The sequence below is a fragment of the Montipora foliosa genome, chromosome 11 (assembly GCF_036669935.1).
Source record: "Montipora foliosa isolate CH-2021 chromosome 11, ASM3666993v2, whole genome shotgun sequence".
Taxonomy (NCBI): domain Eukaryota; kingdom Metazoa; phylum Cnidaria; class Anthozoa; order Scleractinia; family Acroporidae; genus Montipora; species Montipora foliosa.
This window is the reverse complement of record NC_090879.1, coordinates 26336978-26351977: the sequence shown is the minus strand read 5'-3', so window position 1 is coordinate 26351977 and position 15000 is coordinate 26336978. Positions and strand designations below refer to the sequence as shown.

The 15000-nt window shown below is 37.5% G+C and overlaps 2 protein-coding genes across 7 annotated transcripts in view; one reads left to right on the top strand and one right to left on the bottom strand.

The window, feature by feature from the left end:
* The window catches only part of LOC137975346 (uncharacterized), a 1426-nt gene extending 248 nt beyond the window's left edge, over nucleotides 1-1178 (top strand). The window contains exons 2-3 of the mRNA XM_068822441.1: nucleotides 226-344; nucleotides 909-1178. Of these exons, the coding sequence (XP_068678542.1) occupies nucleotides 226-344; nucleotides 909-1178 (389 nt within the window). The remainder of the gene's footprint in view (nucleotides 1-225; nucleotides 345-908) is intronic.
* The window catches only part of LOC137975607 (probable E3 ubiquitin-protein ligase RNF144A), a 24206-nt gene extending 10139 nt beyond the window's left edge, over nucleotides 1-14067 (bottom strand). The window contains exons 1-4 of one of the 6 annotated variants that reach the window (XM_068822729.1): nucleotides 13943-14067; nucleotides 9371-9620; nucleotides 6188-6292; nucleotides 5724-5784 (exon numbers count right to left, since the gene is read on the bottom strand). In XM_068822729.1, the coding sequence (XP_068678830.1) occupies nucleotides 5724-5784; nucleotides 6188-6292; nucleotides 9371-9571 (367 nt within the window). In that variant the 5' untranslated portion in view covers nucleotides 9572-9620; nucleotides 13943-14067. Of the gene's footprint in view, nucleotides 1-5723; nucleotides 5785-6187; nucleotides 6293-9370; nucleotides 9621-10424; nucleotides 10563-12108; nucleotides 12299-13475; nucleotides 13603-13942 lie in introns of those variants that run through there. The other 5 variants (XM_068822730.1, XM_068822733.1, XM_068822728.1 and 2 more) reach the window with 5 other exon arrangements.
* Nucleotides 14068-15000: the final 933 nt, after the last annotated feature.

Below are 15000 nucleotides of genomic sequence, written 5' to 3'. Positions count from 1 at the left end.
AAATTCATTGCTATGTCTAGAGCTGTCACTGAGTGGTTATGAGATGCTCTGGGGTCGATCAACAGGAGATGACTTCTGAGGCAGAGTTTGCAATGTTATGGAACCATTTTGTGCACTGCTGGAAATCTGACAAACGTTCTCATAGTGGATGTAAAAATTTACAAAACAGATCTACATAGGATCGTGCGTGCCTCACTGAATAATTATATGTCGTCTTATCTGTAGGTATTTGTAGAGATTGCAGAGAGAGGCTTGCAGTTAGCTTACTTGGTGAGACTAGCATAGCAACCCCTTCAAGCGTAACAAAAGAAAGTCTCACACACAGTTTTGCAGAAATGTCTTTGGTAAGTCTGTACTTTTGGTCAAGAGATCCTAATTTTGTGAGTTTCCTGCGCATACTTTGGCCATGTCTTGGGAAAGTGTGTGTGGCTTTTGGTGGCTGGGCACTGGTATGGCGCGTAAATAATGAATCGTGTATGTTCTTACAATCTTTATGACGGCAGCGTGACCAAATCTGTAAAATTAACTGCTAATTTTCTCGCATTCCCTTGGGTAAAATTTGTTTTAAATTGGCTCAGTTCTAACCACATACAGTTCCTATCAACTACCCTACATTTGTTAAAATATGTCTGAATACAGTAAAGGAAAAGACAGATTACAGAATATTGGCAAAAGCGTCTCAGCGACCTTGACGTTTTACTGCTTCAAAATGTCAGGCAATATCATTTCCATAATGTGGCAAAGAACAAGAAAATTCGCCGAAGAAAACTATAAATATTAAGGAATTTACACGAAAAATAGGGGTATATCTGCCTGTCATTAGATGTGATGTTGCCACGACAACGTCCATGACACTGTTGTAATCCTTAAACAGTAAGAGAACTGAGAAGTCTTGTTTTCAATTGCAGGTGCATGTTTGTGAGGGTTCAACTGTGGCAGATCGTTGCAGGTTGTTTGCATTGAGTGATTGCAAAGATCCTGCTTTTTATGATGACTGCAAACACAGTCATGACGACTGTTGCGATCGCTGCGAGTTGTTAGCATCAACAATGGATGATGAAATAGACAACACACTCGTTAAAAATGAAAGCAATTTATCAGATGACGATTGTGAAGAAATGCGTTTCTTAGTAAAACAGGCAAAAGCTCAAATAGTATCGTGGAAGGCACATATTTAACGCTCAATCCACCAAGATTCAGCAAGGATTAACTTCCTGGAATCACTAAACGAATCCTCTGTCCTTGTCATCCAGGACTGGGCCAGGAAGTATTTGCCACGGAAGTACCGCGAGAGCCAGACAGACTAGTTTGGAAAACGAGGAATTCCTTGGCATATCAGTGTTGCGTTTACGAGAGTAGATGGCGAAATACAGATGCTGACATTCTGCCATATTTTTAAGGCCTGCAGTCAGGATAGAAATGCCGTTCTCGCAGTAATGGCAGACATGATCCAGCAGCTGAAATCCATCATGCCAAGCTTGACAACCGTCTACTATCGGCAAGAAAATGCCGGCTGCTATCACTGCGGGCACGTCGTTATTAGCTCAAGCAAATTAGGCCAAAAGAGGCTTGACTTTTCAGATCCACAGGGAGGAAAGGGTGCGTGTGACCGCAAGGCAGCGACCATCAAGTCTCACATGAGAGTCTTCCTAAATTCAGGAAATGACATCGAGACACCAGAACAGATGTTCAAAGCCATGGTATCTTTCGGTGGAGTGCCTTCACGTAATGTCACGCTTTGTGAACCGTTTACAAGCGTGGAAACTCCAGCATTCAAGATAGATGGTGTAAGGCTTTTATCCAACATAGAGTATTCAGCTGAGGGGATTCGCGTGTGGAGGGCGTACGGAATCGGTCCGGGTAAGATCGTGTATCAACAGCAGTCTTCTGGACAAGGTTCAGGCGCTTTCCCGGCCCTTGTGGTAGCCCAAGTACACCGAAGTAATTTTTCATCGATAAAAGGGCGAACTGCTTCCGCGAAGCTCTCAGGGGATGAGAAAGAATCCACAGGCTCGGGAGGGGAAGATGCTTCGACTAGCCTTTTTGCTTGTCCGGAGGACGGATGTATGAAAAGGTTCATTAGGCATTCCTCAGTGCTTCGTCACTTGGACTATGGTAAGCACCAATATACCCTTGAGCATGAAACCTTATACGAAAAAGCTGCTCTCCAATATGCAGAACAACTGTAAGGACAAGGAGCCACTATGGTACCCGTCGTTAAGTGTCCCTACCAAACACGCCAGTGCACGAAATCTGGATATCGGCTGGGCGCTGAAGGTAACTGGACCTCGACGTACTAGGTTCACTGTTGCACAACAGTCATATCTTATCAAAAAGTTCAAACTCGGAGAGATGACAGGGCAAAAAACTGATCCTGCATCAGTGGCTCGATCTATGATGCATGCAAAAGATATCAATGGTACCAGGATGTTCCAGTGACGACTTCCTGACAGCCAATCAAATAGGAGGATTCTTTTCACGTCTTGCGTCAAAGAAAACTCTCCCTGACGAAGAAGCTGAAATCGAGGTGATGGAAACTGCTAAATATGAGGCTGACATTGATACCATGATATCCCAAGTGGTTGACGATCTCACACCAAGGCACCCGATTGTGTTTGACTCTTTCAACTTTTGCGAACTGTCCTCTACAGGGAAACTAAACACCCTTTCAATCCCACTCCTAAGAGAGATGTGTTGTCACTTTGGTATCGCTGTTGACGACATCAAGGTTAGGCGCCGGAAACCGTACATCGAAAAATTAAAAACGCTCAGTGATAAGTGTACTTGTAAGCAGCTATGATTAAAGTAGTATGTATTGGATTAAGTAAATTATATCCAAACCAGAATTCGACATTTTCTTTTCAAAGTTCAGGTCAAGTTTTCGTTTCTTTGCTGCCAGTGATTCTGTATTATTTCACAATGCAATGTATGATAAGGAATTTCAAGATAACATTTGCTAATTGTTTTCACAATACACAGTTCTGTATACGAGTTTAAAAAACGGGACATTGGACTTTCATATTTGGTGGGGTTTAAAATCCTTAAAATTTCCAAAAACCGTAACATCGCCTGGATTAATGGGGTAGCATTTTGTTCTGCGCAGTCTTATGACTGCTCTCTTTGAACGTTTTATGTTGTGCGTGCAATATAGTTAGTGGCACTTTTTGACACCTTTTTCCCCAAACTTCCCGTTGGCCGTTCTCGTCCTCGTTATTGCATCTCAGTTTGTCACGGTTCTTTACGCGCTGACGATTTTATTCTTTTTCAAAGTTGAACTTAATCGAATATCTAGTACGTGCGCAGCGTTTTACTGAAGGGACCCGATATGCTACTTTCGTGTATTCAGAACTCACTTATCTCGCGAAACAGTTAGGAATACAGTTTAAAATAGTAGGGCTCAATTTTTTGTCTCCATTAGGAGAGCCTGACTGGGGTTTATTACGTCCAAATCGTTGCGTGACATCCTTAAGGTTTTTAATAAATTCTGATTTCAACCTTAACAGGTTGAAATCAGAATTTATTTTACCACAACGACAACGTAAAGTTTGTTTCCTTCATTTCGCACATAATTTATTTTTTAGGCTTGATGCTTCCAAATAAATATGAAAAACAAGCGCAGGATTACTGTGAAATTGATAATGATAAGTCGCTCTTCATTCCTCACTTTAAATTAAATATACACGCAAATATGTTTTCTACATGTTAGTTCAAGTGCAAAAAGCCCTTTAAATCTTGCAATCGCATTCATAATACGCCAGTAATTAAGAAACGAAAGATATCATGACCAACTAAAAAGAAGTGGCAGAAGTCAGGGCTTGATTTCCGTGACACCATTTACACAAGTTGACGGATTGATGCTGTGACTTTGCCGATTTTGAGGGTGTTGATAGTCGGCGCTGATAAAAAGCCCGGCGCTAATTTTTATATCCGGATTAAGGCCAACGTTTCTACTAACTAAATCTAAAAATTTCGGGCGATTTGCTATTTTACCGGGAATGGATATCTCCTTCTGAAAAAATGCACCGAGCCGGGAATTTCGACCACGCAAAATTTTGCTAATTTTTCACGGCTTTCCCTGAATTTCTGTTTCGACACAGAAGTGAATGTTTAGGCTCGAATTACTCGTTGACACGTATTAAAGAAGTTTCTGGGCACAAATGTGAGGTTAAAAGCGATGCGAACTGAAAATGGGGATTGATTTGAATTTAGCATCTTACGCTAAAATGGCGGCGTTTTCTCTGATCGTGGGGGCCGAACAGAATTTCGTCCTTGTCGGGAATTAAAATAAATCTTTCAAGAAAAAAATCCCATCACGTTTCTTACGGTATGATAGGCTATCTTTGTATGAAATATGAAGAATTTGTTTTTTTCATCATGTGCCAACCTTTTTTATTTTCGCTCGGTTTTAGTGGACATTTCCTCTTAAAGGGTTAACCGTTGAAAAGCATCTCAAAAGAGACGTTAATCGTATAAAAAGTCTTGTGAATCGTGCCTTAAACGTTTTAATGTCATGTAAAACCATTCAAGTGCTGTACAAAGCTTCAAAAGCGCTACTTTAATGCTTGAGTCTTTTGCCATTGCTTCGTTTAATCTCTGCGATGCGGCCCTACATAGACCCTATAGTTTTATCGATCAACTCCCCAGAAATGCTTCCAGAGTAAGATCAGTAGTGGGCTTGAGAACTCTAACTCATACTTTTGTTTCCTCGGGTATTCTTTCTCTCGGTGGCAATTTTTTCGTCAATTCTACGTAGAGTTATACCCTTATTCTTGATCGTACTGGCAAATTTTCATTTTAGGTTTGGGTTTTTTATACGCTCCGCTTCTCTTAAAATATCTTCCATGTAGTATCTCAACATAGCAACACTAGCGACGAGCGTGACTGCGTCAGAGGCCAGTGGTTTCGGATGATTAATGTGTTGACATATGACCTCTTAATTGCCCAAATCTTGAATTTGTGACGTCATAGCCTCTACAGACAATCTTGGACAAATTAAATGGAACATTGAGACCACCCCTCCCCCCAAAATCAGTGATGGGAAAATGGCGCGTTTTGGCCTTCACGCACCTTCATCCTTGATTTGGGGGAGAGGGGGCATTTCTGTTCCATTTTATTTTGTCCAAGATTGTAGCCATACAACCAGGGTTAAAATTTTGCAAATTAGTAAACAACATGTAGATAAAACCATCAACATTTTTTCAAAAAGTTCTATCAGACAGTTTTTCAGTTATTATTAAAATAGACGAAAATCAAAGTTTTTGTCATTTGTGAAAAACCTGTCTGGCAGATTTAACTGTTTATTTCTCTAAATAATTACTTTTTCTCGCTTTCAGAAATCCTGAAATTTTGAGGTGAGGTTGTATGGCTGGTTTTCGAGAAAAAAGCCTTTGAAGTGTCTAGTTTCCAGTACCCCCTCCAGGAGCTCGGTCACTACGTTTAGCATTTTCCCCTGATTTGCATATATATTTGTTTGGTAAAATTACATTTTACATCAATTGCAGTGACTAACACTTCAGAAGAGACATCCTGTTGCTTTAATTTCACAGATTCCAAAACCTTGAACTTTTTCTTCGGAAAACTGTAGTAAGCCACCTTAAATGATTAGCTAAGAGCAAGGGTGTTGTTGCAAGAAATTTCAAGTAATGTTTACCTGGTAAAATGTATAGAGAAAAAGCTGTGCAAATAAATAATCATTTTTCACCACAAAAGAGAATCTTGCAAACCTTTCTTTTTGACAAGTGTAATATACTTCTGAAACATTTGGTCACTGACCAGCAAAGAAATCTGAGATAGAACACAAGAAATTCATACAAAATGAGACATTCTCTTCTCACTCACTGACAAATTATAATTTGTCAAAATTATGAATTTAGATCCTTAATTAGTGATATCCCAGCTATCTACGGTTATAGATATTTAGTGAGAGCACTTGCCTTACACCAATAGATAAGTTTGCATCCTAGGTTGAATCGCTCAAGACTTGATATCATAGTAATTCAGTTCAAATTGTTGCTAATCTCTACAGCTCTCCTAGGTGAGGATTTTTCTCTACCTGCTCTGGGTTGCCTTTCTCATTGAAAACCAACATGTGCTCAGCTATAATAATAATTTATTTAGATGGGGCTTCAATATAGCAAAGTGATTATTTTGATCATCAATATTATCTTATTTAACATTAGGTCTCTACCTCATCCTTTAAAAGCTGGCCATTTTTTGGACACAGTGCATCTGGACATGACATTCCGAGGACACTGCCGTTATTGATTGAGTGTGACACATACTGCTGTACGCACTGCAAATTAAAAAAGATCACGTTATGGTTTCTGTCTCGAGTAATATTAACTTTTTTGCTTATTTGAAAGACCTTTCAAAAATGATGTCGAATGACCTTTTAATTCAAAGGTTTCTGTTGTTCGAGAGATACATCTACTTCAGGTGGCTCCCTCGAGTATTATTTTGTGAATACCCTCACTACAGGGCACATCAGTTACAAAAGGAAACCTAATTAATTTCTCTCAACGTTTTTCCTGTAGAGACTAATACTAGTATGGTCGTTACCATGACAACATCACATCTTATGACAGGCAGATTTATTTCTATTTTTGGCCTAATTTTTTTAATAGTTATACTTTCCTTTGGTGAATTTTTTTTATTCTTTGTCACATTATGGAAATAACATTGCCTGTGAGTGGCATTTCGAAACTTGTGGTAAATAGTCAAGGTTGTTCAGATTTGTTATCAAAAATGGGTTATTCCAGAAAAAATCCACACCCTCCCGACGAATGGGGTCATTTTTTAACCCCCCCTTTCACCTGGATTTCCTGAAGGCCAAGACCCCCCCTCCTGTCTGGATTTCCAAGACAAAAGACCCCCCCCCTCCTGCCTGGATTTCCGGGAAAAAATATTAGACTTAAATTTAATTTATTTTTAATAGAAAATACGCACAATCACGTATAGAAGATGTTCTTTTTTAATTTTTAAAGCTTCAGCTAAATTATAAAAATTCTGTTGTGTGGAACTAAGAAAAGAAAGGAGCAAAAATGCTAAAACGCGAACGAGTGTTTATACACTCTTAGCTCATAAAAATCAATTGCCCTTGTTCTTTCTTTGCTCTTTGCGCTTTCTTTGTTCTTTCTTTGTATCATTACACGAAACAACAGTGGCGCGCTGGGTCTGGGTACGAGTAAAAATGTGTCAGGCGTTTCAAACTCTTCGTTGCAATATTGTTGCGAAGGCTCTTTCTTTAGTATGTTGTTCGCGTTTTCTGCTATAAAAGGACCTGCGAAGGAACTTAGATTATCATTTGTCAGGTGAGAAATATGTGAACAAAATATTTCTACTATTTTCAGGGTCTGAGAGCGCTTAACTGTCACCGAACTAAACGTTCGAATCCCGTGAACTATCGGTTCAGATGACCCCTGCAGAAGACTTTTTCGAGTTCAACCCCCCCCCTCCCGCCTGGATTTCCAGGGTTCTTGACCCCCCCTCCCACGAGAATTTCCAGAATCCCATCCGTCGGGGGGGGGTGTGGATTTTTTCTGGAACAACCCAATATACAGAAAAGAACGCGACAAAATTAGCAGTTAATTTTACGGATTTGGTCAAACAGATGTCACAAGAATCAGAAAAGACACTTGATTTCGGCTTTACATGCCATACTAGTGCCCAGCTTGTGCCCAGCCCTAAATCTCTAGAAAGCCTTCTTACGGAGACTCGAAAGGGTGCCACCACTTAGAAGACTCTCTGTTTCGATTGAATAATGCTACCACACTGTATCACGTAACAGCAATGTTATGGTACCATATAAAACACCCATTATTTCCAAACAAGATGTGATCATATGTTACCTTGGCAATGGGGAAGCCCAGAAAAAAGCATCGTATATTTTGGATTTCGTTGCTCATATCTCAAAAATGAACTCAGTGACGCCCCTTTTTTATTGCCGAAAAGTGATTAGAAGGCCACATTAAAAAAAAAGGATACAGATACGAGCCAAGTGGCCCATCAGGCCAGAGCTTATCCCAGGTTTCAGTAGCATTCGTGAAGCAACTAGGAGTATTTCTACTTCCCCCTGGATGGGATGCCAGTCCACCACAGTGTTACCCCCAGCATTAAATTCGCCAGTACCCATTTATACACCTGGGTGCACAGAGGCACCGTGAGAGTAAAGTGTCTTGCCCAAGAACACAAGACAGCATCTCCGGCCAGGGCCCGAACCGGGACCACTGGCTCTGGAGTTGAGCGCACTAACCATGAGGCCACTGCACCTCCCACAGAGGATTCAGAGCTACCTTAAAAAAATCAGAAAATTAAGGTGGCTCTGAATCCAGTAGACAGAATTTTTTTAAAACTTTGCAGAAAGTTTCATCATGCCCTTCTGATTACTTTTAAGAAATAAAAAATGGGGGTCACCGAGTTCGTTTTTGAGATATCAGCAACTAAAGATAAAATAAAGGGTGTTTTTACAGCACTTGCCCATTGCCACAGTGACATATTATGTCACAATAATGACTGTATTTTGTTCAGCAATAACTCATGTTTCACTTGGTACCACAATATTGCCAATACATGATACGACGTTGTGGTTCCGATCCTTCTAATAAGAGCATCACTTGGAAGCGTTGAAACTGGTTCGAGCCTCCTTAAGTATTTTTTTCAAAATTGATGAGGTCATGGAACGTTTCAGTGCAATTATATAAATATTATATATATATATTACATAAAAAAATATTATATTATATAATTATTATTCATGTTGTTTTATCAATCGTGCAATAATCTACTTGACTTTCATCAATAAATGTAATTAAGAATGCCTTAATAATCAACCAATATTCAGGTGATTTTATACAAACTTGTCACAAGTGGAGAAATGGAAATTGGAAGAAACATAAACTTATTATAAAGCACCTATTTATTTTAGTAAGCTGACCTTACATGTATTTTGAACTTCGGTCAACCCTGAATGGGGAAATGCTGACGACAAAATTCTTGTTGTATGTTTTATTAGCAAAACAAACCCAAATGTGCCAAAAGATAGTTACTTTTGAAAACTTCTAAACTCTCTTCAGATAGGTACACAAGCAGCTCTCTAGTCAGTCATTGTTGTTGCAGGTTTGGAACTTTGTTCCCTGTCTGTGATTTCCGAGTGATATTGTGTGACAAGTGACAAGCAAAGACAGTGAAAGGTTTTCCCATCGTAATACTATCATCATTACTGCTCCAATTAGCACTTAAATGCTGACGTTTAATAAGGCATTTTGCCGAGAGTTTGTAGATGTCATACAGATCTGACGCAAATATTGTATATGTTATTTAACACCTAACAGCCAGTTCCCATTCTAAGCAAGCAGTAGTTATTTGCACAAACCTCCTTGCAAAAGATACAAGCACAGCTCTCCAGCATTTGTCCTTTCTTGACTGAATACTCAAGGAGACAAATCTTGCAATAAAATCTTTTAACGCTGGTTTTTGATTTGCAAAATCTTGATGACTGTGAGCCAGCCACCTTGCAACTTGGCGTTACTGTGGCTCTTTCTGGCATGGCCGTGGTGAAAATAGCTGGTAACATGCTATGGAAAAAGAGATTTTAAAATGGTTGCAGGCTTCTCCGAGCAAATCTGAAAGATGAAATAATTAAGCAACAAACATAAATAACCATAAAGTATGTTCAGGAATAAAAATTGGATGTGAAAAGGTATGTTTTGATCTCATAAAAGTTAACGCTTTGCAAACATTGTGAAAGAACTACAGTGCTACAATGCTTACATCAAAATTCTGGGTGTGTTACATGAGAGTTATTTTAATTAAGTTGCTTTAGGCCTAACTTATTGATAGCATATCAGTGACAGATCTTGGATACATCTTTAAATAATTTGAATTAATTATGTATGCATCTTAGAATCCAATCACTCTTTTCTGAAATAATTTGTTATTTTCTCCTGGCAAATAAAATAGTAAAGTTTATGTACTTCTTTTCTTGCATTAAAATTTTGTTGACAATAATATTAACAAAAAAGAGAATGTGTTAACAACTGAATGGGACTCAGAAACCACTCAAGTCCCAGATGGGATTTGAACCCATGACCCTATCTGGATACACTAACCACTAACTTGCTACTGAGTTTCTATGGTTAGCAAGGATTTTCTGGACATTTTACAAGAACCACTAATCACACATTGATCAACAACACAAATAATAATAATAATTATGACTTATAACTGCATAGTGTAGACACATTATTATAATTGCACATTACAAACACTTTGAAGCTAGTCCCATTTATGTCAATCAAAAATCCGCTTTGTCTGCTACCTTCCAACATTATAGCAGTTCTTTGTCATTCATTATACACTGTACCTGGCAAACTTGTTCAAGACTTTAAACTCTAACTCAAGAGTCAGCAATAATATTTGAAACTTACATGCATCAATGGTCTTGCAAAATTGCTCCAAAAGTAATGTAAAATTAAGGGATTTTATAAAAACAGATACTTTGAGTTAAGCCAGATTGGAAACTAAAGTCTATAAAGTTGTATCTCCTGTCAATAGTTGCTTGCCAATTACTGGTAAAAACTGGTTAGTAAAACAAGAATATATACCAGTATGCAAAATATTTTAACCGGCTTTTTTGATTGACGTCAATCTATACTCCACTTTGTCTGCTACTTTCAAAGGCAAAGGTGGTGATAATTATATTGGGAAACAAAGGCTTGTAATGCTCCTGACAGAATTACAGTAAGTTAACTTGTAACAAAGCCATTACAGTGACAAAACTACATGTAGCTATCAAATTACTTGATAAACAAACTACATGTTATTGTATAAATAAAGAAGAAATTAAATAACAAGGTTAATGGATGAGTTGGTACACCTGAGCTAAAAATAGATGAAATTTATATACCAACAGAAGGCATTTGCATATATAGCATTTACATGGTTGAGTGCAAAAATTTAATGACTTTAACTTCCATCATTGGTTACATAACATGTATCCTGTTTTTACCGGTACTGCAAAGAAATCCTGTAAATCGTCTGCAGTAATTTCTTACAAAAGTGCAAGATCTGCAAATTCCTGAAAAAAATAATGGCATCTTGTGCCTCAAGGCATTGCATTAGCTTTGTTGGAAAGGCCATTTCACCTGACCTCATGTGGTGCAAGTTTGACATGCATCAGTCAACACTTGGTATTAATAATATACATCTTTTTGTCTTAATTTTACCAGAATGTCTATAAATGTAAGAAAAAAACTTTTTGTTGAAGATTTATACAAGCAGCAAAAAAGGCTAACAGATTGTTTGTGTTTTTGGAATTGCTGTTTACTCTAAAAGGTTTCAGCCTTTTGGGTCCAATACTTATGGATTAGGGTTAGTTAGTTTAATCAAGCAATTCATGTAGAAGTGACAGGTGGAATTTTACTAGTTAATAGTTTCCTTAGCCTGAAACTTAAATGATCCCACACAGACACAGATTTAGATGGGATCCTATATAATAGACTGAGGTGCATCATCTTTTTTCCTTCAAGCGCTAGACCTGTAATCAACCCGTTTATTTAAAGTACACTTAACTCAAATAAAATTTCATCTTGAATATCAATTAATCTCCCCACCAAAAGCAAACATATTTTACCATTCTTACCTCAAACTTTTGCTTTTTACCTGCTGGGCAAGACATGCAAAGTTATCAAAACAAGCAATGATTTGGACCTATAACCACAATGTGAGTTGGCATCATGGTCTATTCCTGATTTTATGTCACAAACTATTCCTGTTTTCATACAAATTTTACATTGTAACTAACACTTTGTGACATAAAATTAAGAATAGACCCATGGCTCTTACATCATGGTCGTGGGTCCAAATTACTGCTAGTTTTACCAAACTTATGTGGCTTACAGAAAAAGCAAAATTCTGGGTAACAATAGTGATATAATGTTTGCTTTTGATGGGGAGATTTAATAACAAAAAATATTTAAGTTAAGGGACACTTTAAGATTTTGGAAAAGAAACAAGAAAAGTGCAAAATTCAGAGGAAAAAGTTCTATTGCTTAAATACAGGTCCATTAATTATATCTAATAACTAATTACAATAAATTCTACATCATTTACCTGTCTGCATTAGATATTACACTTAATGCACACTGTGATTGTGTAATCTCGTGTACTTCTTGACAATACATCACTTTGTGAACATTTTGGTAAAATTGTGCAAAACCATACATCCAGTAAGATTGCTATTTGGTGAAAGTGATACAAACCAATAAAACAACCAATGCTAAATGTCTGGTGAGGCTGACACACCGAAGACACAAGTTTCATTATAATATTATTCATAGATGCAATCAACCAAGCATGAATTTTAAAACAACAGGTATTGAAGTAGAATTAATAATTAATAGCATACTTTCAGAATGAAAAACATACACACATAACTTTATTTATACTCAAATCAATTGGAGATTGTTAGGCTCCTAGCAAAATTGTGCAGCTAATGTGTTGAGTTAGTTGAGAAGTAAAAGTATTTGAGTTAACAAAAATTGGCTAAAAAATAAGCAGAGTACATCTTACACATTATGGAAATGAAAGAAAGTAAAATTAATTACATGATATACAACTAAATAATAGGGAGTTTAAGAATGCGCGTTTTTGAGACGCGGACGGCAACCGAAAGAGAACATTTCATTTCCCAGATTTTGATTCTAATCATCTCTAATGGCAAAAAGATACTTTCTAGCAATGTGAATGTGGTTGAGTGAAGACAAGTTAAAAGCGAAAACAGCTCACTTCCGGTTGCCGTCCGCATCTCAAAAACGGACGTGCTTAAGCTCCCTAATAAAACATAAATGGTATGAAAGCGAGAAGATTGAACAAAAATCTATGTACAGCATAAACAACAATTTTAAACAAGTGTTTCCACTTCAAAGGGAATCTACGAAGTATTCTCGTTTTTTGCAAATTAAAATCTCAACATATTTTTAAACAGTTTCATAAGAATGGTGTTATAATCCTTTTAAAATTTTCAAATTTTATGTATTTAAGGACAAAATTTAATTCAAATATTTTTAATATAATTTCAATATAATTAATAACCTTACCAGGTGTCATAATACTGTAAGTTGTACAACATATTCCAACAAGTTTATGAGAGATCGTGCCAATACACTAAAATAATTAGAACTTATATGCTTCATGGGAAAAACATGTCTATTTATATACTTAATTTCAAGCCACTCACAGCTTCAAAACCGCCAACCAAAGATACATTTGTCTTCCAATTCGTCGACATCTTGGTCAATTGAACTTTTCAAAATATATACGACGTAGTAAACCATGAAGAGCATATGTGAGACAAAGTCGTCGGAGAAGAGTTTTTTTCCGAAAACTATGGCGTATCCATTTATATGGCTGTAAATCTCAGCTCATAACATGTAACGAAACAAGTTAATAAAAATAAAGAAAAAACTGTCCCATCTTACCTCGATCAAGTGGTTTAGAAAGAATTGTACGTCGATAGGCGAAAAAATTATCCTCGTAGTAAGACGTGAATTAAATCATAACGCCATTAGCACGCCTAAAACTCTTTAAAGCACCAAAGGCAAGTTTCACGGCAAGTGGTTCACGAGAGTGCTACATAAGCTTACGTTCTCGCTTATATATTAATTTGCATGATACAAGAATAAAAATAACAATTGACGAAGACGGGCGATATCAAACTCGACGCCTTTATAACGACAAAGACGGCTTCTTTTCGACAATATTTAAATAAGGATAATTTTGGCGCACTAAGATTCTCCAGGAGAAAATAAGTTTGAATATTGGAAAAATTTAAAACACGAACTGTGGTGGACATATCGTTTCGCCAGCCGGCTATATATACGGGCTGAAACAACCAAAGACCTGAAAAAAATGATTGTTTAGTCATGTTAAATAGCTAATTAGTTACCTCGAAGCACAATAAAGCAACCATTTTCCAATTTTCGTCTTACATTCTGAAATGAACGAAAGAAATCGAAATCTTTTCCGCTTCAGCCGCGCCACATGAAAAATACAGGCTGACGTAATGACAAAAACTTCATTTAGTAGGGCAGCGTAGGGGTCAATAATGTATTTTATGGGTCGGGAGGGATCAGATATTCAAACTTACTCCATGAAACAATTGTTACGATATGGAAAAAACACAGGGTTTGACAAATGCCTCAAAGAGGTACAGAGGTGATCAAAAAGTGTTTCTTACGATGTTTTCCCTATCGCGTGTTTCAAATTAAAGTAAAATTGTTTTCTCTTTTGTTTTGCTCACAAAAGCCCGCTAAACTCTGCGCCACTTTTTTACATTAAAATAATGGAAATATTTTAAACAATAGCCAAAAGCTCCATTCGATTTCAATCATGCTTAATGTCTTAGAAATTCATTCATCCTTTTCCTCCCGCCAGACACGCGAAAATCCGTGACTCGAAACAAAGAGTTACCGGAGTCTACAAGTGTGCCAAAAATCAAACAAGTTTTAAAACATTGTTATATAGCTGGAAATTTTTTCCCAACAGCGCGCGCTCTCATGAGTTACTTCGAGGTCACATGACATCTAACAGTAAAACTGTTTCCGCCAAAAAAAGCATATTGCAAAATCTATGACGTCAGAGGGTAACAGTGCACTGTTACCCGCGAATGTTGACCGACGACTGCCGTTGCCGTTCAACTTTTTTCTGTGCAATATAACAAATCACTTAATGTCTGGTCCCTCGGGAAACAGTTAATTTTGTTTCCCTCGAATCTCAATGTTTCCCTCGGCTGCGCCTCGGGGAAACGTTGAGATTCTCGGGAAACAAAATTAACTGTTTCCCTTTGGGACCAGTCATTGAGAGTTTATTATCTTTTCTTCAAAATAATCATCGAGAGATAGGTTCAAACAATTTAATTTCGTAGCAATCCATGGGCAGCACTAGAAGCATCTAGAAACCGGAATCTGAAATCCGGAAAACACAAACCAGAATTATCCACAATTC